At 37.5% G+C, this 24,081-nt stretch overlaps 1 protein-coding gene across 2 annotated transcripts in view; it reads left to right on the forward strand.

Annotated features, from left to right (window-relative positions):
* Nucleotides 1-24,081, forward strand: part of PPHLN1 (periphilin 1) — a 62,006-nt gene that overhangs the window by 34,247 nt on the left and 3,678 nt on the right. Inside the window, exon 10 of one of the 2 annotated variants that reach the window (XM_064422470.1) lies at nt 11,495-11,527. The exons of the other annotated variant lie outside the window; for it this stretch is intronic. Coding sequence (XP_064278540.1) covers nt 11,495-11,512 — 18 coding nt within the window. The 3' untranslated portion in view covers nt 11,513-11,527. Of the gene's footprint in view, nt 1-11,494; nt 11,528-24,081 lie in introns of those variants that run through there. 2 annotated transcript variants of the gene reach the window in all.

The following is a 24,081-nucleotide window of genomic DNA, read 5'->3' on the forward strand; positions in this document are numbered from 1 at the left end:
TGCAGAATTTAAATAAGATTCTAGAATGATGCTAGAAGTATTTTACTGAATTGAACAAGATGCTTATTTTCTTATAATCCAGGAACTGTGAACTTTTTAAGAATTAGACAAGATATTTACTTAATTTTCCAGTCTTAATTTTTAATGATTATCTACATATTTTTCACATAAATACTTAAAATTAACTTCTGGATCTGCAATTAAATTTTCTGGGTTTAAAAAAAATGTTGGGGTAGACCTGTTGATTTTCATAATCATGACTATCATAATGAGTCATCGTGATAAAATACTGTGAATCTTCGTACTATGTATGGAATCAGTCTGTAAAAATTTTTATACTAACCTGTTTACTTTGAGTTCTCAGCATCTAAAAGTAAATTTAAATTAACATTTAAATCTATGAAGTGAACTGTAAGCTTGTACATTTATAAAACTTTTTTGTAATTTATTTCTGATTGTTTGTGTTGAAGACTCAAGTAATAGCAGAAAAATTATTTGGCTCGATGGACTTCTTTGCAGTTAAATTTCATTCAAGTGTTTAATGTAGTATTTCTGGAATGTAATTTTGTGGGAGGATTGCTAAAACAAAATGCTTATTGCAAAGACTTATGCTGCAAGAATGGTGAAGCTGTAATCCTTCTGCAAAGCAAGATTTTCAAGAGGTTGTTTTTCAGTATGCACTGGACACTTATTTAGATATTTAAAATAAGCAAGAAATGACGTCAGGGCATGTACCACTGGGTATGTGTTAAAGAATTGGTGAGGGCCCAGCTAATGTTTGAAAAAGTGAGGTTTGACCCATTGAACTACTTCTACTTCTGTCTCCTAAATTTTTCTTTCTCTCGGAGCACCAGATTGAATGTTGTTTGCTTTTTGGTTTGTATTTATTCTCAGCCTGATTGCCAAGTGTTTCTTGACTGTTCCACACTCCTGATAAAGCCTTCTTTGCTTTGCCCTCTCCATATCCATTTGTCTCCAAAGCTCTAACCTGGAAAAGGAGCAAAATTTTCCAAATATGTACTTCATAGGATGGTACTATTTCCTCTGGGAAAACCCAGAGGCAAAAAACTGTGCTGACAGAACATGCACGGTGTCGCAATGAGCAAATCCATTGCTGTGCAGCAGAGAAACAGGCAGCCTGATGCCTTGGGCAGGAGGGAGGTGGCAGCTTGTGATCTAGTCTGTTTTTTCTCTTAAGAAAAACAATCAAAAATATCCCTTGAGCAATTGAATGAAATATTCATACAGGTGTTCTGTTTTAAATGAGTCCATGGCAGTATCTTGCGTATCGCTCCTATCACTCTTTTGTAAAGTTGCCTCTGCCTTTTCTCTAAGCTACAATAACACAATTGCTAGTTTCAGAATTTTAAATGAAGCATGATTGTAAGTGATCACCCTGGCTCATCAAGAAAAAAGTTGTATGTTATTTATTTGAAGTGGGACTTACTGCAAACATTCATGCTAAATCATGTCATTTGAAGAAAAATGAATTTCTTTGTGTGCTGATGATGACAGGGCAAAATGTGTCAAACCAAGGGCTAGTTGCTGTTTGCTATATAGTGTCTGTCTTTTAGGAGTCTGCAGTTGCTTTGCAAATATTAACTGAAGCTGACATAAAGAGAGGAAACTAGAAGTTCTGCTCACGGATAAAGGCTTGGAAAAATCCAGACACTGTTTAAACAGAGCCAAGAATTATCTGTGTCGCTCCCAAACTAGAAAAACTTTGAAGTATATATTTCATTTGAAGTGTGCCAATATTACTTGGAAAGGAGGGGTATGGTTGCAGATGCACAGATGCTTGAAAACATTTCTGAACAGGGACTGCAGATCCTGGGCATTTTTGTCTCATCTTTGAAACAACAGGCATAGTGACATTCTTGTGGAAACACCTAGGGCATAGGACTTACCCCAGCCCATCTCCTCAAAACAGGGCCTTAGATCAGGGCGTTCAGGGCTCTGTCAAACTGAGCCCTGCCTATTTAAAGTGAAGGAGGCTCCGCTGTTTCCCTGGGCAGCCTCTTCCAGTGTCTTGAGCTCTCTGTCTTGAACTCAGCTGCCATCACATTCCAGAACATGGTTTCTTTCCACCAAGGACACGCTTTCTGCTCACTTCTTCTCTTGACAACTTTCTGTCTGCATTCTTGAAGTGCAGAATCCCATCTCCTTGTTGTGGTCCCCTGCTTTTGGGACCTGCCCCACTGGGAGTGGGCTCTGCTGCTCTCAGGGAAGGGTTGATTTCCTAGAACGCCCTGGCTCTGACACTTCATGGTTGGAAGAATAGGGTTTTTTCTGGCACTTCTGTGTGGCAGGTACTGTGGAAATGTTTCCCTTCAATCCAGGCGCAGTCTTTTCAATCTTTGTTCTTCTGCATGGAGCGGAAATTGTGCAACATTAATGTGTGTGTCTCATATTTTAATATATCCCATTATATGTTTTTTCATGTTCTCTCCTTAATAAAAAGCTCTGGAGAGTTTTGGTGTGGGTTTTTTTTTTTTTTTTGGTTGGTTTTTTTTTTTTTTTGTTTTTTAATAGAAAACTGAGATAATTAACTTTCTGGGTTGGGATGTTTTTTGATTATTTGGTTGGGGTTTTTTTTGAAGTTAGGTGTTTCCTTAGATCTTTGAACATGCATTTCCCTCTTTTCTTTGCTTTTACGGTTTTGAAATAAGGTGTTAAATGTTGTCTGAGCACCCCGCCTGAGCTGGGTGAAGTAGAGCCCCATTAAACAGATGCTTAAACGATTGGTCTGGTTACTCGTAAACAGCATTGTAGTGAATTTTGCATCTGCATGTCAGGATCAATGTATGTGTATAGTTTGCTAATGTAACCATTTCGTGCACTTTTTAAATATCTTTGCATTTAATGACATTCATTACGCTTTAAGTTAAGATTTTGGAGTTGTTTAGTTTCTGGTTTTATGTAGTTAAGGATCAGCTTATGCTTTTAGCATGTAATGTGCTGAAGTGTGGTGGTTTTTTTCGGAAGTGATGACAAATGTGTCCCTGGTGTTAAATTCATGATTGGAGCTATTCAGCATCAGTGTTGCACAAAAGGCTATCTCTTTGTTCTTCCTTCATGAGCACGGGTAGCAGGGATTCTTGAAATGTCTTATCTTGTCTAGACATCAAGTCTGTAACACTGTGTTAATTAGTCCATTATTATGTGTCCACTTTTCTTACATGTTGCATATTCAGGTTGGGGTGACATGTATTACGTCTGAAAATCTGTTATTTTCTGAAGACAAATTTCACGAAATGCAATTTTACCACGTACCCTCCTTGAAAATGTAAAAAAAATTTAAACCTCTGAGTTTGTCTCAATTTGGCTAGTACCACAGATTTCTGGCATCTAAGGAATTAATTAAGTACAGGAATGAATACATTAATGAATGCTTTTTTATTCTTAATGGCTGACTGTATGCTTTCAGTTCACCAATGTTTTTAAATGTTCAACAGAACAATATTTTTTAATGTTTAAACATTTAGTTTAATTGCTTCTTTAGCTGACATTCTAAATTGATATTGCTTGTTAAGAGTTCTCAATAGTATTAATGAGCTGTTGTCCTAATGGGATTGCCTTGTTGCTGGAAGATGCTGAAAATCAGAGATCTTTCTAAAGAAGAGGTGTTTCCTGTTTCCCTTCTGTCATAGCTCTTGTTCTGGTAAGATCTATATAGCAGCAGCTGAATTGTGCTTGTGTGTACTTAACACTTGTTAATGGGACTGTTCTCCGGAGATGCTGCTCTGAGAGAAGACTGACCTCTCACAAAGTGATATTTTACACTGAAAGGACTTTGTTAAAATTTTTGGTTTTAATATCAACAAAACATGACTAAAATTATACAGACATTTCTGTCATAATAAAATAGCTACAGTTTGTGTAGTGTATGGGAGTTTACTGTATGCCTTCCTCACTGCCCCCAACCCCTCTTGTGTCCTTTGCTAGTTTTGTTTTGCTTCAGGCAAAACTATTTTATAGTTCTTTAACAGGATAAAGATGAAAGAGGATGTAAACATTAAGTAGCTTCTACATCTATGTCTAGGGATAAGCTCATGGTAAATGCATTGGAAAAGTTTTGTAAGGCTTGGCTGTGAACTTAAGTGTCTTAAGTTGTAGCAGTTTTGGTAAAATAAGTAAATTAATAAATTGGAGTAATGGGAGTCCAGGAAGGGGTGAAGGAGGATGTCAGAGCTGGCCTTGGAGGTATCTTTTTTTTTTAGAAGCTCACTTCAGCTGAGCAAGGGAAACTGGTTAGTTTCCTTTGATTAGCTTGTTGATCTGCTTGTGCTGTTGCTCATTTCAGGCAAAATTATCTAGCTTAGAAAAAATCCCCTAATTAAAATATAAGTTAAGAAGTAGGTGAGCTAAGTGAAGCTGAAGGAGCTGGAACAGTAGCTAAAAACACATTAAAGGATTATTTCTGGTTGTGGATGAGGTCAGACATGCTTTGTATCTGACAGGAATAGACCAGACAAGAGTAAGAGGCCAGATGAGAGTGAAGATGGGGAAGCTGTAGATTATCACTCCTGCCTGGCTTTGCTGCTGTCCTTCAAACCTTCTGTACTTAATACACAGTGACAAGGCCTTAACGATGGGCTCATCATCATCAGTCTAATTTGGTTGGTAGCATAGTACTACACAGCATGCCTCCTCTGAGCTTATGTTTATTTTACTTAAATGTAAGTTGTAATTAAGTGTGTTAATTCATTTTTTCCTAATCAGGAAAACATGTGTGTCAGGTTTTATTTTGCCTTAAGCTTCTCAGAAAAATTGATGATAACTCTTTTACTTAATTGTATCATCTGCCTATGTGGTTTATTTGTTTCCTTGTATCAGTATCCCTCTCCTTATGTATAAAAGTCAAGTGATTTATTTATTTCTACATATTCTTAGACACCTCTTTCATATTAATTCCGACCTGCTATTTTTCTATCTTTTAGTATTTATTCTAGACTTCCTTTTTACCATTACAAAATCAAATCAGTCACATTGTAATGTTTATTTGATGTCTATATTTCATACTTGTCTTAAGGGGTTGTTATTGTTTTCTGTTTTTTCGTTGGTTTGGGGTTTTTTTTGTGCTGGAGTCCTTCAATTTTGCAAATATGACCTATTTGCTGGAAATTTTTGTTTTCATGTTTGTGAAACTACAAGAAGGAGAATCTAAAAGGTTTTGGTCAGTTTCTTCATTGTATCTTTTATTCTCCTTACGAATGCATTTATTTAAAGCAGGATACTTGTAAAAGGCTGTAGTGTTCACATGCTGTCTGAACAGAGAGAAGCTGTGAGACAAGCAGAGAAGAAGGAAAACATAATTCTTATCTCGTTTGTTGTGCTGAAGTGGAATGCAATATGGAAATTGTTTACCCAAAGTGAGGATGCTTTGTTCCCTTGGCCTGTCAGGGCTAAGTGTGTGTGTGAGTCTGGACTGTGACGAGACAGTCACGGGAGTGTCAAGAGATGAGTGCAGTTCTGTGCAGTTGTGAGCAAGGGTGAGTGCAAGGCAGATTCACTTTAGATATAATGTATACAGTATAGAACAATAAAGTCATTATTTAGCCTTCTGATGATGGAGTCAGATGCATCATTCTCTCTTCCCTTCGTTGGGGGTCGCTCGTGCAGTAATAAAAGGATATGAACACTTTAACTACTTTCCTTTTCTTGTGTTTGGGCCACCGTGCTATAGAAGTTGTAATCCTGCACTTTCCATTTGTTCAGCTGTGTTCTATTCCCTTTCTATGGACATTAATGGGTTATTTGGTGTGCACTGCCATGTTCGTAATTACAAACTGCTGCATATGCAAAAGCAGTGCAACTCATTTTGCTCAGCACCTGAAGGTATGGTTTAATAAGGAATTATATTACCACATTGCAGATTTTTGCCAGCAGCTTTTTTCATTGGAAAGCTGATAAAAAGTGAGTGTTATTTAATATGCAGTGCTCATAGGGAAATACTTTTAAGAGAATTTAATACCAGAAACGTATGCATTTATCCAGTAACAGTGGGGTATTTCTTAGAGGGGATTGAATTAAATGTAGCTCACCTTTAGCTCTCACCACCATTTATTGAAGATTGTGTTTGCCTTATGTTTTTTCATGTAAACGGTTTAGGCCAAAATAATGCTGATCACATTATTTAGAAGTTACCAAATGCTGGCTATTCAACCCATTGACAAATGTAGAGTTTTTGATGTAGTGGCACTTCATTGCCTGATCAAGCAGCCTGCAGACTGCAAGATGTCAGAGGATTGTTTGCTTACAGACATTCTTAAAGGGCGTTGTTACAGGTGTTACCACCTACCAATTTGGTGGCAGATCTCTGGAAGACTTAAATGGGAGAGGGCTAGTAATTAGGTACTTGACTAAATTGCTGGACTTAGTCGAAACCAAAATAAATGTGAAAAAATGTTGTTCAAATCTGAAAGACAAGATTGACTTCTTGGTGAAAATAGTGAAAATCTAAGGAGTTATTTATTATTTATTAAATAGCATTTTTTCAATCAAAAGCTGATAGTGATTGACTTGAAATTTTGAAAGTTTGACTTGAAATTTCTGGTTCTGTTATGAGAAACCTGAAGAGGAAAAACAGGATGAAAAACATGGAAACTATAATAATGAGTGGGCTGGAAAGAAGAAAGATTAGTTTCAAGAGATGATGAGTGTCAACAGGATTGGAAAAGGTGTTAGAAATAGAAGAAACTCACTAAAAATGTGTGGGCCTTGATATACAATTAGGAATTAATTTTGAGAAATTGCCTACTGAAAGAACTGTCAAAAGTTGAGATGCTTGGAAGGATAAGCAGAATTGACACTGGCAAACCTCCTGGGAATGATGAAGGATAAAACCAGAAATGAATCGTCTAAGCCTTGATAAAGGCAATAGTTCCTGTGGGGGTGAGGGTTATTGTTTTTGTGGGTTAGATCTTTTTGCTTGTTTGTTTTGGGTTGGTTTCTTGGGGTTTTTGGGGTTTTTTTGATGGTGGGCTTTTGTTGTTGGTTTTAATAACTTGGATTTAATTCAGAGGATAGATCCTTCTCTCCAACTTGGTACCCAGCTTATTCTTGTTTTAACAGAAGGGTATTGGTGGATATAAAAAGTAGGTTAGCAGTGACTTTTTTATTTTTGAACTGTTTTAAGGATTAAATGTAAAAATATCTCTTAGTAGGCTCAATGCACTGAGGATTAAATTTATTCTTACAACCTACTGTCTCTTCAGCATTGTAACTAGGGAAACTTGCTGCTTCCTGGATTGAAGCAGAATAAGAACAGAATCAGTCCCATGTGCCTAGTAATTAGATCCAGAAACTGATGTCTATCCAGAATAGATGTCTAGCACCTCTACTCCCCCCCACCCTCAAAACACTAATTATGTATATCTTCTGAAAGAGAGGATTCAGGAGTCCAAGTGGTGCTTAAACCAAGATACATATAGGGCATGCAGAGCACAGTGTCATGAGGGAAAGTTCCATTAAACCCTATGTGACGATGGGATGGTGGTAACTGAGCAGACTTGTAAAAACCCATGGAAAGTGGCAAACGAGTGGTAGTGGCAAGAGGGTTGGTGACAGGAAGGACTTGATGTTTGACATGGAAGCTGGTTTCCATTTCTCCTGCACTGACAAGTACGTTCAGGCCTCAGGAGGTTGAAATAGACAGCAACAGAAGAGTGTCATACACAAAACCTGTAGGTAGGGAAAGTCTGCTGAAGTGTGAGTCTACAGTTTCATGGAGTTTTGTGTGTCTTTTTTTACAGACTGTTCTTTATACAACAGAAGCTTCTTTTGTAGATGACAGCTTTCCTGGTGCTTGTAGTTTAATCCAATAACCCATTTGTAATTTCATTTATATACAACACTGACACATGTATAAGTATAGGATCATCTATGACCAAAGACACTTTGCTGGCAAGTTGTGTTTGTCACCTGGTTCTTAAATTGATGTGCTGTATCTCAGTGTCTCACCTGGCCTTGATGTCCGCTTTCTTTGGGCGGCTGTTCCATTGAGTAGGTTAAACTCAGTATGTTTTAAAGATGGGTAAATTATGCCTATTCATTTTCTCTGACCTTTAAAATACAGGGTAATATTACAGTTTTAAAAGGCATCAGAATAGGGAACTTTTCTACAGTTTAATTTCCAAATTATATGGGAAAAATCTATAGTTGCATAAGTTGCGTATGCATGTGCTGCTTCTTTAAGATTATGAAAGCATTAGATTTTTATCTTGGGGTATAAATGACTAATGCACATCACCATTTATTGCTGACCCACAAAAGATCACTTTCCTGTTTTGTTTGACTCTTATTTACGTTGGTGTGGTGACTTGAGTCTTTGGTGGTTGTCTGGACATACACTTGTATGGATGTCACAGTGGCATGCTTTACAAAATATGGCATAAAAACAAGGGCCAGGATTCCCCACAGGACAAAGTTCATGGTGTGCCTGTTTTACCATTCTACTTTGACTTGGAAAGGCAAATAGAGTCAGCCTCACTTGAAAAAAAAATACAGAAAGTGAATACTGAGAAGATTGAGTGGGTCATGGGCTGTTCCTGATTCTTTACTGTCTCACGCTTCTTGAGAAGTAGTGTTCATACATTAATTTTCTGCACTACTGAACTTCAAATACTGCTCTGAATGACACTAATAACCTGTAATACATGGGTTTGATACTGTTTCTTCAAGGTTTGATTTGTTTGTTAGCAATCTTTCCCCTTCTACTTACTCCCAATAGCTTAAATACTTGGTTTCATTACAGCATAAAATATTCTACTTACCGGGGTACTGTGTGCTTACTTGACCACAACTACACACCTCACAAGCAGTTCACCACCTTTGTATAGTAAATAATTTATGTATTAACTTTTTTTTTTAACATACTACCTAAATTTAAAAAAAAATCCACTTAAGCATTTTTAAACACAAAATCTTAAATAGATTAGGATATGCTGACACAAGCTTTTCAGTGATCATCTCCAGCTGGAAATTTGCCCATTTTATTATGTTTCTTCTTCACTTGGCTTCCTGGAGAAACTTTCTTATGCAATCTCAGTATCTGTGCCGTGTATCTTTTGACTCTATTGTCTGATTTCAACTAAATTCAATTTAGGCATAAACCAAGATGATTAGTTGTTACAAGCGTTATGAAAATAGGCAGTAACAGAAACTGTACGAGTTCCAGTGGAGACTGTATTATGATTGCATCCCATTATACATCAAGAAGCCCCTTAAGCAAGTGCTGCAGTCAAAACCAACCTGTAGCAGTGCAGACTTCAGCTGCACGTTACAAAGAGTTTGGTGGCCACCATGGTTTGAGGAATTTAGTCCGTGTTTTGTATTGGTCCCTCTGCTGGCACAGTAGTCTTTGTGAGGCTTGACCATGAATCAGATCAAGAAAAAGGAAGGAGAATTTGCAGACACTTACTTAAGTAGTTCTCTTAAGCACAGTGTGCTTCCTTAAATGTGCCTGCTGCTACAAGAGAGTAGCCACCCTGTGCTGTGTGTCAAGCCACTACTGTCTCTGAACATTCAGTATCCTGAAAGTACTGCTTTGGACACAGCAGTTTAATCATCAGGCAGAAATTTATAGAAAGCTGTAGTCTTTGGTGGTATTTGCACAGTAACTGTTTATTCTTATCCTAGGCAAGATAAAATTTGAAGAAGTTTTTGTTCAGTTTATGAAGCTGCCATGACCAGAACTGTCATCTTCCTTTAAGACAACTCACCATCTTCTAACATTGACAGGGTTGGTTCTACATATTTTTGAGAATTAAGTCACTTGGAAGCACTAGTGCATCATTAAACACCCTCAGCACAGCCCCTTTCACCTGGCCTGTTGGAGCCAGACTTAGATTTATTGTAAAGCAAGCTGGCCCCTAAGTTCTTGGGATTATTTCTAGCTGAGGAATGAGGTGACCTCGGAATCAGAGGGTGGAGGATATCTGGAAGAGATGAAAGGATTTATGGTGACAGGAGAGGTAGGGTTAGTAACTGAGTGTGGGAAGCAATGAACAAGGGTGGGACTGGACTCTCAGTTGAAAAAAAAAAAGAGATTTTTGCCAAGATCAGGAACTGCAGCCAAGAGGGTGGGGGGAAGGAATGAGATGGGGAACATGGGTGGAGATGGGAATTAATTCCACAGAAGCTCTAAAGCCCATGGGCAAATGCAGTGGAGTTTCTCCCTGGCTGGAGGGTGGAGACGCTACATCATACAAGAAAACCTGCTGCTATTTCTGGTGCCAGAAACAAGTGGGGAGCAGTCAGGTGCTTCCAGCTTGGTCTCTTCCTCTCTGGCTGCCCTCGAGGCGTCTGCAGGAAGCTACAATTGTAAGGCAGGAAATGCAGCGTTCCTGCATCAAGTACCTGGAATTGCTTACTAAAAAATTTGATAAATATGCCATTCACTGCTGTTGTTCTGTTTGGTTCAGTTTACTGTATTTGTCATCAACTTAGATGTAAATGTTATGTAACTTAATGTAAAAATGAGTATTTTATTAAATTATTAATCTGCTTACCCAAGTGTAGGTCTAGCCATAACTCAAAAATGCTCTGACAATTTTTTTAATGCTTTTCATACTTTTTGTCAAATTTACTCTTCGGCATCATTACAGCTCACTGTACAGTTGTTCCTTTTTCTTATGTCGATATGGAAGGAGATTTCTTGCAACCATGTTTTTGCTAAAATCAGAAACAGAGATAAGCAAGTAATTATCTGGTGTCTCATGACCCAGATAAGTTACTAAAAAACCCTGTACTTCAGGAGTGTTCCTTTCTACTTTAAGCAGGATGGACGTTTGGTACCCTGAAAAGCATGTTTCATTATATTGAGCTGGCTCTGAAGCTTTTAAATACGTGTGGGTGTTACTCGTGTCACAGTAAGCAGCCAGAGCAGTGATCCCAAAGAGAAGTATTTAATCTACTGTAAAGGTTGTTCTAAGTATTCCTAACAAAACATATGTGCATATTGCTGAGGAGTTATATTGAGATATGCGGGGATCTGTTGGGGATAAAGTGCTGAGCTTCGTTTTATCTGTTGTGGATCAACTAAGATTTTAAAAGGGGCAAGGACATTTAGCATGTTACCTGAGTATGAATACTCAGTGTCTGGTGTCAGGTAAGGTTTTATGGACGCAAAGATAGAAACTTCCATTGGTATGTTTGCAATTAATTTCACTATGTATCACTCAGCAGGTAGGTGTGACTAGTAAGCAAGTTTTTACTTTAGTTTTTTGCTCTATTCCTTAAAGCTGCTGTGTTATATATCACATTAAAGCTCTGAAAGAATATGTGTGCATATGGACATAGTATATACAGTGGGCAGTGTTTCCTTTCTTTAGATAATGTTTCCATGCAGTTATGGAACATACCTTTTGCTTATAATTTCCTTTTTAGTAGAAATGCAGGAAATGTAAATGCATTTCTGTCATGAGGTAATGCAAAAATGTTAACATAATTAAATTGACTTTAAATATTTTTCAATGATTTTTTTATTTTTCAGAGTACTAGGGTTATATGAGAGCTTGAGTGAAGACTTGCTATGGGGAAGGAGAGGACTCAGATGAAATTCTGGGAGGAGTGAAGGTAGTCAGAGATAGTAGTGCTTCCTTTCTTAGGTATTTACTGGCCAACTGCAGGGTCTTTGGAGCAGCAAGAGTGATTTGGCTTTGTCCACAGTGCAATTTGCTGAGCACTGATGAACTAAGGAGAACAAAGAAAAGAGGTAAACAAGTGAAAAAAATTAATATTAAGTTAAAGCAATATAAAGAGAGTAAACTGATTGTTATAACTAAGCAATAGTTCTAAAATCAGGTTTAGGTGCATTGCAGCCAACAAATGGAAAGTGTTTGTTGTGTTTTCTTCATCAAGAGTGTAGGCTGTTGACTTACCCTAGAGAAGGCAACTTCTTTTCCCTTGAACAGATGCTGTTATTATTTTACAAAGTCCATGGTACTCTTAAATACATAAATAAATTAAATAATTATTTGTTTGGTAGGTAAATAAATTCTTTGTGTACACTTAACCTTGAAATAGCAAAATTCCGCACCAGCTGATTTAAAACCAGAAAGTTTGCAATCTTTATACCTTTATGTGATTTGAAGGAACAACAAGCCCACTGGACTTCATTCATTTTCATTGTTGTTTTTTATTTAATTTAGCTTGCTCTGTTCTAAATAATTAAGTATTTTTCCTAATTTAAATCTGATTCCAGACAGTATAGTTCAGTCTTTATTAGCTTGAGCTTTTCAGGTTTTTTTTGGTCTTGGTTTTTTTGAATTGTTTGTGTTTAGTTGGGTTTTTTTTTAATTGTTTGTGGGGTTTTTTTGGTATTTTTGGGGGTGGTTTTTGTGTGTTGTAGGTTCTGGAAGGCTGTGTATAGGAAGGAATGCCTTGTTTTTTCAGGATATGTTTATATGAATAACCTCTGTGTATTCTGTATCTTTGAGAGTACTTGATAGTTTTGTATGATGCAAGGTTAAAAGGTAAATGGTATGGTACTGTTTCTTTTGGCTATTGCAATAAAGTGTTTGACCTTTAGCAACCTGTCTTTATCTTAGGCAGTAAACTGTTTGGTTCTGCTTATCAGAAGAGACTTCACTGCTCTCTTTCCATGCTGTTCTCATCCAAAACACACTGTATCAATCCGGCATCAGTAGACCTTATCAGCAGCAGCTATATTCTGTTCAGAGATTAGGCATAAAAAGTTTGTGTTGTAACAGTACATTTTATTCAGTGAATATTTTCATTTGTAGTTCAGTGGTTTCCAATTTCATTATCTAGATTAGATCTTCTTTTGTATTACCTCCTTATTACCTTACTCTTTCCCACAATTTTAGCTGTTTGACTTGAAATTACTTAGTTGGTGTCACTGTAAAGTCTGTTATTTTAGACTATTCACGCTATACCCAATGTCTGTCTAAAGGTAAGGTTAAAATGGCAAAGTATCGTTGCAGATTTTAGACAGATTTTCTAATTATTTGGGGGTCCCTTCAAATCATAACACGGTGGTGGTAATTTGAAACTTGATTAAGTGTTTAGTTAAACAAGTCCCCCTTACCTTCAGTTGCACGTGTGATTTACTAAACCGAAGTTCTACACATTAGAGTATTGGCCAGAGGCAGAATTTGCTGTATCTGTGAAGTGGCCATAATTAATAATGCTGCTGGTGATACTCATCAAATCTGTAACCTGCAGGAAGCTGACAGAGTTTGAGGGCAGCCACTAGTTTGTTCTAGCCATTTTTTTTTCATTGACTTGTTGTTAATTTACATGATGTTAAACTGTTGTTACCAGTAAACAAGTACTGTTACCATAATCAGCCTCCCTGTTTATAGTTGGAGTAGATAGGATATTTCATGAAGTAAATCCAAGAAGACTGAGCCTAGACTGCTTGTATCCTTGTGTCAGCATTAGTGTGTCTGCAGGACCAGGGCAGTGACTGTCCTCCTGTACTGGGCACTGGTGAGGCAAATCCTGTGTCCAGTTCTGGGTCCCTCACTACAAGAAGGACATTGAGGAGCTGGAGCTTGTCTGGAGAAGGGCAATAGACCTGGTAAAGGGGCTGAAAGTCAATTCTTATGAGGAGCAGCTGAGCAAGCTGGGGTGTTTATCCTGGAGAAAAGGAGGCTCAGGAGGGACCTTATCACTCTACAACTGCCTGGAAGGAGATTGTAGCCAAGTGGGGATCAGTCTCTTCTCACAGGTAGTAAGTGACAGGACAAGAGGAAATGGCCCCAAGTTGCACCAGGGGAGGGTTTGATATTTGGAAGAATTCACCAAAACAGTTGCAGACATTGGAACAGGGTGCCCAGTAGAGTGGTGGAATCACTATTCATGCTGGTATTTGAAAGATGTGTAGATGTGGCGCTTAGGAACAAGGTTTAGTGGTATACTTTGCACTGTTATATTTACAGCTGTACTCAATTTTAAAGGTCATCCTTAATCATTCTGTGATTCTGAGTTTTATCTCCTGAGTATTGGAAATATCTCTGTTACTTTTTGACTTAGTGGATTTGTTGCATCATGCTGCTACCAAAATTTGTAGGTGTCAGGCATCACAGAAAGCTGCTTTAAGCTGTCTGAACAACACAGAGCTAAAGCTCTCAAAAACAAACCCCAGTACAGAACAGTATTTGATGATCCCAGTTTCTTCTCTTTTTTTGTAAGAACAGATTGAAGCCAGACTCAAAAAGAATCAAAGCTTTTCAGTGTATGCCAGAATCCCAAGACAAGCAAGCACTTCAAAAAGTCACGAGTGTGTTTGTGTATCTTGCCAAGTTTGCTCCCAATCTGTCCTCTGTCAATTCACCCACCCCATCAGACAACTTCTGGAAAATGTTCAGTGACACTGGATTGAACAGGGCACAAGACATTCCTTGAACGAGTTTGATAGGTAACAGTTCTTGTGCTGAAATGCTGCAGCATTGCATAACTATCTCATTAAGGAAAGCTTGAAAAGAGACTGTAGAGAGCCAGTGTTCTTAGAAGATGGTTTTAAGTACAAAATGGGTTTGTTTTTCATGATGAAAAAGACAAATTATTTCCAAGCTCTTTTGAACCAGCTAATCACTGTGGTGCTTCAGTATTACTTATGACTGTAACCCAAACTTACTGAATAATTAATTCCAAGTACCATGGGATACTGTTAGTGGTACATCCACTCAGTAAATGCTGAATTTGTACTACATTCACTTGGAACCACAGTTGGTAATAGCTGCCCTAAAACATATGATTTACTAACCATAAAAAACAATCTCTACTTCTTGTGGCTTTCTCTTTAGGGAGAGACATGCTTTCTGTTTTTACCAAGTTTTGGATCAGATTTTTGCTTCCAAATCAATGAGAAAATAACTAGAATTGTGGGAACAGATTTAGAAGGAGAGAGTTTTTGTGTTGAATACTAGAAACACAGAAGGAATGAACATATTTAGAATCAGAAATGAGGCTTCATCATACAGGTTCTCTTACCTGCTCCAGCTCCAGCCATTGTGCCAGCTTCACGTTCTGTTTCTGTATATATTTTGTATTTGACTGAAGTTACATACTAAGATATGCAAACATTTAAACACAGATCCCATGTGCTTTGTCTGGGTTAGGTGGAAGTTCTTTGAATGTTTCCAGATGAGCTCAAGGTGGACTTACTAGTGTAAAGCTATAGATACACATCCTCTTTAGATGTCATCCATAGCTGCTCATCACTTTCTCACCCAGGATAGGTGATTCCTCCCTGCAGCCCAACTGATGTCCTAGCATGTGACCTAATCTGACTGGTTTTGCCTAAGAATTCATTTTAGGAGTAGTCCTGTATATTACTGGCTCACACAAACAAGTGGGGTGATGGTTTCTGGCATAGGGATGCTGACAGCTGGGAAGGGGGAATAGCCTTTTCAGCTGGCACAGCTGCATGTGGAAAAATAGATCTCTGCACAAGCTAAGAAAAAAATAGAGTAGTATTCCAAAATAATTTACTTTGTTGTTTATTCTGTTTTAGATTTTAAATGAGTACTTAAATTAAATGAGTGACTATTTCAAGGGTAAAGGCAGGACAGTGACTTGGATTTGAAAAAAAATTTGATTAGTTATTGAGGCACTAATAAAACTGATTTGTGAGGCTAATAGAATGTGTGAAGTAATTCTAAACCTTCAGAAGCAGTAAGGTTTAACATAAACTAAGCCATAAAATGTTGGTAATCGAAGTAATTGTTTTTCTTCTTGCAGCTGTTGCTTCTCTTTTCTGAGAAGCTGTCCATTACACACAGTAGTTTACGTTTGTGTAGTATTTTCTTTATGCTGCATATATGATGAAAAAACCTACTCTTTGGCATACAATTTCATACTTGCTTTAGCATTTTTTAAACATTAAAGAAAAACTTCAAGTTGCTCTTTATATAGTGATGGGGAGGAAATCTTCTCTTGTAAGGACTGCTTCTTAAACTCATAGATGCACCAACTTTGAATTTATATTAGCAATGCTGCTGCCAGTTAATTGTGCAACTAATCTGCTCAGAGCTGCTCTTAATGGGAAAGAAAGGTTTGTTGGTTTTTTGTTTGTTTTTTATTATTGCTTATTTTCATTGTGCAATTGGAGAAAATACAGGCAATCCACACCTCAGGATAAAATGCTGTATTGCCCATTAACAAAAATGAGCCCACTTAATACAAAATGTTGTTGAATCTGAGAATATTTGTAGCTGAGGATATTTGTTGAAATTGAAAGTGGGATGACTTTTGTTGAGGGAAAACTAAGTCATCACAAGTCAGTTTTGGGTAAAATCAAATGCATCATTTTTGATCTTGACTTCAACACAGTCAATCTATGTGGATTTTGAATTGCTGTACATTTAATACAAAATATTTGTCTGGCTTTATGAGAAGAGAGATTGGTTTGTCATTTTATTGTTGCTGTTAATATACAGCCCATTCTGCTGAAGCTTAAATGAATATCATTTTCCTTTGTGGTCAGTGGACGTAACTGAAAATTATTTAAAGCATTTTTAACACGACAATTAACGTAGAGTCTTTTGCAGATAAACTTCACCCTTCCTGTTTTGGATGGAGCAATAACTTTACTGTGGATCAGATTTAGGAAGTGGCTTTCCATCAATTCAGTATTTTATAAATAAAAAGTTGTAGGGTGAGGCCCTTCCTTTGGCATAAAGCTGATTATTTCCTGTTTAATCCTAAACTGGTGTATTTCAACTAATGGGAGTTTCCTGGCATCTGTTGGAGAGCAGGGTTTTTAGGATTTTGTTTTCATTTATGCTCCTACAAAAATACAGTTTCTGTGTTTGCATATTATTATATGACAAAGAGAAATTATTAGATATATGAATAGTCACCCTTTTACAACTTTTGGACTTGGCTGCACAGTTGTTTGTGCCATGGCATTCTTAAACACAGCTGGGTATTCTCATACATGAGCTGCAAAGATGTCATTGACACATCTTCAAGAGGTCATCAGTTCTTCCAGTGAGAAACTGATCAATTGTAATTGCAATGGGTTTATTGATTTCATATTTATCATCTCCTTGCACAAGGCATGCACTTTCTATAAGAAGAGGCAGAATTTACACTTGCACTGCTGTTTTACCTAAGGAACGCACAAGTTAATGTATGAAATAACTCTACCCTCATCCAACACATCTGTTGTAAAGAAGCCTATGAAATCAAGGCCACACACAAACTGGTCTCCAAGGGCCTGTAGTTGGTGTTAAAATGCTGTTATTATGTGGTCTGATTGGTTTAGTAAAGAATAATCTCCAGTAAAACCATGTAACATAATAGTCCTTGCTCTCCCACATGGGAGCTACTTCTGCTTGACTAAGCAAGACATTTCTTGAAGAAGTAATAATAGACTTGTTCTTGCCAAAATGTAACATTAAATGAAGTGTATAATCATGTACATTTCTGTTGTGTACCAATTCTTGTTCATTTAAACATTTGTGTCAAGTCCTCCACCATAGTATTAAAAAAATAGTAAAGCAAACACATGGATTTCCTAGCAATATATTTTATATAAATTCTCTCTCCTTGTTGAAAACTTGTGTATAGTAGTTTTAAAGCAATGAGTAACTACTTGGAATTTGTAAGCTTTCATAAATGATGGCTATCTTTTCTAAAGAGTACCAAGTTTTGCTATGACTGTTCTGAATTATAACAGCCTTGCTCTACAGACCTGCCCTTGGGTAACCACAGCTGTAAACAGGTACTGCACTTGCTGAGGGACTTCACTTTTTATTGCTTTTTAATTACGTTATTCTTTAGGTCTCCTCAACAGTGTCATACAAAAGCTGTATGTTAATTTTTAGATTGCTCTATAAGCACTGAGCAAAGTCACGAGAAGGTGTAACATTTTGTTTGGATGGTGAAGGGAAGAAGAAGGGAGTTGAGTGTCTCAGGACCCAAGCCAGCTCTTGATTTTCAGCCTTGAAAATGTGTTTGTAAACTCAGCAGAGTTGGTCACTGTTGACACAAACACCCACCCCTCAGTTTTACAGAGCACTTTCCATAGTAGAATTCTGCTTTTAAATGAAGGGGAAGCCTCGTGGTGGCGTTGTTTCAGGCTGCATGTCCTGTATCAGATTAGTTTAGTGACAGGGATGAGTGATGCTGTGACCTAGAAGTGAAGTGCTGTAGATGAGCTGAACAGAAGCACTGTGGTTCCCAGCACCCTCCCCTGGGCGCTTTGCCCACCTGCTGCCCCCGTGTGCTGCCAATACTGGTCCTTGAGGGGAAAGTGGAGTTCAAACCTGAATTCCTATCTCTTTTAAAGCGAGGGCTCTATCAACATCTCTTCCACACAAGGGGCTTCCAGGAGACTTTTCAGTCAGATATTTAGATGCCAAAAATGGTGGGCGTTATTTCTGAAAGTTGATTAAATCTATTAAAGTTCCTAAAAAGGAACTTGAGAGTTTCATTGGAAAGGGAGGCAGAATTGCATTTAAGTGCAAATAACTGTAATAATTTGCATATATTCAATAAGAAGCAAAATGACATGAAATTGTTCTTTATTACATAATAGATTAAATAACTTGTTTCCCCCAGTTTGCATTTCAACGAGTATCTAATTGGTCTATAAACACATTGATTAATGGGTGCAGAAAATATTACATAGATACAGGGCAAAATTAGTTTTTAAGAAAGGAATAGAGTTCATGTCTTGATATTTTATAGTTAAAAATTGTATGCCATTGTAAACTGTATACTATCATAACCAAGCATTGAATATGTTCGAAGTCAATTTAGTTTTTTGTAACCATAAAAAATAGTTCATCTTGGTTGAAAATCAGTTTTAAATGTCTTGATCATGAAAATTGTCTGCAAGTGGTTTAATGACAGTTCTGAGCATTCTTTGCACTGTGGAGCTGTAAACTTATATTTTGTACTCATAAACATAACAGTACAATTACATTGCCACTGCAGTGATGAAAATTTCTATGTACTCTTTTAGTAGAGGATTAACTTATTGAAGTTTGGAAGAGTAAGTTTTGGGTAAGTTAATGAAATCTAAATTACGCAGTTGGAAAAAATTACAAGATAATGCATAAATAACTGAAAAAGAAGATATTTGGGGAGAGAATAATTCCTTTTAAAAGATGCCATTAACAAAGAAAAAGCTGTGATAGTGGCAATTCAATGTTTAGTAGTTTTCCAATTTGCTTAAGCTTACATGCACAATTAAAATGCAAATTTGACTGCATATTCATTCAGGTTAGAGTTAGGTCTACATTACAAAAAAAAATCAGTGTTGTTCTTAGGAGTAGAAGAAAAATTATACCTCATACCCATGAGGTACCCATGAAATATTATACCCATGAAAAATTATACCTCTCACCCATGCTAGGAAAACCTAGCACAGATGTGGCTTGGTTAATAGAAGGCTGGCTTGTCAGACTTATTTTAGTTCTGCTGAGGAGGGGAAATAAGCTGGTTTATACCACCAGAGGGCTATACCAAACCAGCTATCATAGTTTAGGTGAGGGAACAAAAGCTGTTATCTCTGTCTGGTGTAGGGGGCCCCTGGGGCATCATTGAAGTGAGGGAAATTTCCAGCAGTTTGCTCATGGAGTGTCTGGAATGGACATGGTATGGCTTTCAGACTGGTGCTGTACTTGTGCTCTGCATGTTGATGCTCTGCCTTTCAGTGAGAAATCAAACAACTACCAAGAATCATGTTGCTTCTTTCCTCCTTGCATGGAGTATTTGATACTTGTGGGAAATATGCCCTCAGTAACTGAAAAGCTGCTGTCTTCTGAAAGATAATATATTAAATGAGGACTTGCGTGAATCACAGATGCAAAATTGCGATTGCTGGGCATGTTGGGTCTTCTCAAAGAGTTAGTATCTAAAGGTTGCAGGCTATTTAGCGTGGTTTCTGAGCCACAACCCTAGCTCCTTCCCCTGTGGTAACTGAGCCTTGGGGGTCTTTGGCCTTTGGATGAGGAGCTGAGAACAGGCATCTGTGAAGATGAGAACTGACTCACAGGCGCTGATGGTGGGCTGTGTGCATATGGTGCAGAGCTGCTCAGAGTCTAGACTCGCGTCGTGTTGCTCTGAAGGAGTTCTGGTGGAGGCGAGAGAGTGTTAGATGAATCTTGAAATGTATGGAATGCTAAAAATACTAAAAAAAAACCCCAGGAAAGGTTGTGTGGAAAAAGATCAAGATGTTGGAAATCACAGATTAAATCATGGGTATCAATTTCACTTGCTAAATCATCATATCCACCTAATGGACGTGGTCTTTATCGTGTTTGCTGGTCCTGCTTGTCTCTGTGAGTAGAAATTACCCCCTTCTGCACCGGGGTTTGCCCATCTCCTGCATATAGCTGCTCAAGCCTGGCATATGCAAGTCTCTGGATGAATTCTATTGAAGATGCTTTCACGTGTGCATGACTCCAAGAGCACTCAAAAAAAGTGCCACGGTGTCATAGTCATTCAAAACCGTATTTGGAGAGGAAAGTGTTTTAATACCTGCATATAAAATAAAGTACATCCATTAGAATAGTTCTCCCAGAAATGAGAAGTGGAGATTCATTTGAGTCCTTTCTGAATCAGGAGAAATTTGCATCTGCCATTTGCTACTCAGTTCTACTTTCTACAAGCTGTGGACATGAGAGATACAGAGGCTAACTTTTGTATCCTGGTGGGACCAGTCTTCCAGAGAGTCATTCCAATTATCAGAGAATTTCTCTCGTTTCCCTTTTCCTCAAAGCCTGTTTAGAATAGATACTGTGATTTTAGCTGTTCTGAGTAACCTTGAGAAGTTAAAAAGACTTCTTTGCACAGACTGTAGAGCTAAGCTAGGGAAACTTGGTGCATGGGTTGAAATAAGGCTTGTCCTCATCCCCTTTGAATACCATTATTTGGTTTTGCTGTTGAAATAAAGCTGGCCAGGTATTCAAGATTTTGAGATCAAGATTGCTCTTACGATTCTTGTAGCCTGTAGTTATTTGCAGGGGAGGACATCCTAAGTTCTAATTTGCTTTGTCATTACTGTTTATATTGTCCAACAGCTCTTTTGCACAACCTGCAGCTCTGGAACAGTTTCCAAGAAAAACATGGTGCTGTGCTAGTCAGAAAATTATATGGACTTTGTCAGTGAGTAGTAGGTTTGTTATCAAGGTATTCCCTAGCCGTGTATAATTTCACCCATCAGCAAAGCTATTCATTCTTCTGTTTAAGCGAAGACCATGTTTAGATTATCACTGAAAGAGGGATGTAGCAGTCAAAGACATGAGCAGTCCCCATGTGCTTCCTTCTGGCCCTCTTTCTTCCTGTTCAGAGGTGAACATTCCACAGCTGAGCTGGAAGAAGAGAGTGTTTGGTATCCATAATTTTTTCCATGTCAGTGTCATACATTGTAATTCAAGACACTGCTGATGGCACTTTGAAGTTCACTGTGAAAACTTGGCATAGATGTAGATGAGGGAGTTCTCAAAAGTTTAATTCTGCCTGGAGATTCTAGGTCTTGATTGCCTCCAACCTGGGCAACTGACATCTCCATTGCTCTAACTAGGTCTGGAAGTAAATGTCTTCTAGCTATATTTAAACAGTTCTGAGTGCAAATTTTGGTTTAGCTTTCTCAAATAAATGAGGTGTGTTCACTAATATATTGCAGGTGCATCACAACTTTGTATTTGCATCAAGTTCTCACACGGAGAATGGCACGGCAAAGGGCTGATCTCAGCCAGAGCCTCTATGTCTCTATCATGTAACATTCTAAAATTCCTTGAGAATAATATAAAAGTATGCATATTCATGATCCTGTGACCTCACAGATGCCAGATGTGTTGATTTTGGAAAACACTTCAAAGAGCTTGAATTCAGCTTAAATAGTTGCCATGGATAGGAGAAGCAAGAGTGCATATATCTATATATATACAGATATATACAGTGTGTGTATATAAAATTATATTTACATATTTGGAAGTAGAACAGCTGTTTCTACTTCTTCTTCATCTGCTTACTAAAGTTTTACACGCTCTTTCCATGATGCTGGTGCTGTAGCTTAGGTAAGAGGATGAATGTATGCTAGGGCCATGGTAATAATCACCCTGTGGCTCTAGCTGTTTTCAGGATTATCTGATTTATATGTCAGACAGAATAATAATGTCATTGGTATCATTCCCTTTCTTGTTTTTCATTTTAAAAATGTTATTTCTTCTTTCTCCACACATGGAATCATTTTCAGGTTTTAGTACCAGATGTTTACAGATGAGCTTTCCATGGTCTGAGCTCAAAATCAATATCAGCTGGAATTTTAAAGATAGGGTTATTTTCCTATGTTGTTGGGTCATAAGTTCTAGTATTTTTCTCCAACAGAGATCTCTTTTTGCATGGTTGGAATCTTTTCTGCAGTTTTCTTTCTTCTTCAAGCATCACAATCTCATTTGTCAGAAATAGCCTCCTTTTGTGCTCTCTAAAGATAGATATTAATGTCATGCCACCAATCCCTTTTGTTTCAAGAGCTTTCAGTGTTTTTACAAATTTTTGAAGTAGTTGATTGTACCATTAAACTGTAATTAATTAACATATTCTATATTGATATTCTTGTAATTTATAATCTCCATTTCCTTTTGTAAAGCATAGTAACATATCTCTGAAAGTTGGTAGTTGTGCCTTGACTTCAGATATAAACTATTTTGTGAAGTTTTCACTTTAAGACCACGGCTCACAGTTCTTTCATTTGTGCTGATGCATCTGGTTTTAGAATTGAATCACTGAATTACATTAATGGAGGGGGGGAAGTAATTTTAAAAGGGAACATCTCAGTGATGCAATTTACATTGCAGCTATACAAACAGATTTATCAGCACAATTGGGATGGAGGCAGATTGTACCAGGAGGATCAGAATTAGCAGCTGGGGCAGAAAGCTTGTTGAGAGAAAATTGCTCAATTATTGTTAGAGGAGCTGAGCTGTTTCCTTTGTTTTCTGTTGTTAAAGTGCCTTCCTGCTCCACCTTTGCCCTCTTCCCCTAATTTAGGTAAATTCTATTTTTCAAAAAGTCTTTTGTCACAAAGAATTGAAAACATTAATCTCTTAGGTGAAGGTGTTTAGTTTCCAGATTGTGACAGCAAAGTGATTTCTGACTTCAGATTCAGCGATGACAAGGGCTCTCTTGATTCTCTTCCAAATCTTTTTTTGTGAAAGTTTGGAAGAAAAATGTGCTTAGATCAAGCTAGTATTTATATGCTAAGAGTCAGAGAATTTCATCTGGGCTAGTTCTTTGTGGTGTGTGGGCGAAGTAGCAGGTAGCACTATTTGCCTTTAGTTTGCAGACCCATGAAAAGGAGAGCATTTCCTCCAGGGGTAGCTTTGTGTGCCTCCCCATGCAGCTCTTTCTGAGCTTCTTCTTTGGGAAGAGAGAAAAAAGTAACACAGATTTTTCTCTGTTTGAAGTTTTTTACAAAGTACCATGTTTTAACTTGCATGAGCTCTGAGAGTCTGGCTTTTGTGCTGTTATTTTACTGCCAAAGAACTACAAAGCAGGAAACAAACCCCTCTCTGAAAAAAATGCCATGTGCATTTCCACACTCAAAAATGTTTGGCTCAAGTTTGGTTTGGGCTACACTCTTCTTTTCTGTTACTTTCCACTGAAGATTAGTTCCTTCCAAAAGGTTCTCTTTTATTTGCCAACCAGTGTTTGAAAAGTGGGTATGATCTTAAACTGTTTTCCTAGACTATGCTATTAAGCATTTAAGAATTGTCTTCATCAAAGGTATCATGATAATTGTTGTGTTTCTAAGAATAGTTTAGTTTTGTACAGAATGTTGGGATTTTTTGCTATTTTTCTGACATGAAGATGCATGACCTGACCTCAGACTGGTTCTTAAGAATGGGTTCTTAGGGTGGGTGTGCTTTGTTTGGCTTTTTCTTTCATTTTTAGTAAAGGGGAATTGCTTAAATACAGTTGTATGATTTCTGTCCACAATACAGATAAATGTGAAGGAAAGAGTGGCACATCTCTGTGAAAAAGTTCTAAGACAATACCAAAAGATAATCATACTTGGAAGAATATCAACATTTTAGCTTTTTTCCTCAAAAAAAGACGTATTTTCTAAAATGGAAATTGGCCTAAGAGGTTTGA

Source organism: Passer domesticus, chromosome 5 (assembly GCF_036417665.1).
Source record: "Passer domesticus isolate bPasDom1 chromosome 5, bPasDom1.hap1, whole genome shotgun sequence".
NCBI lineage: Eukaryota > Metazoa > Chordata > Aves > Passeriformes > Passeridae > Passer > Passer domesticus.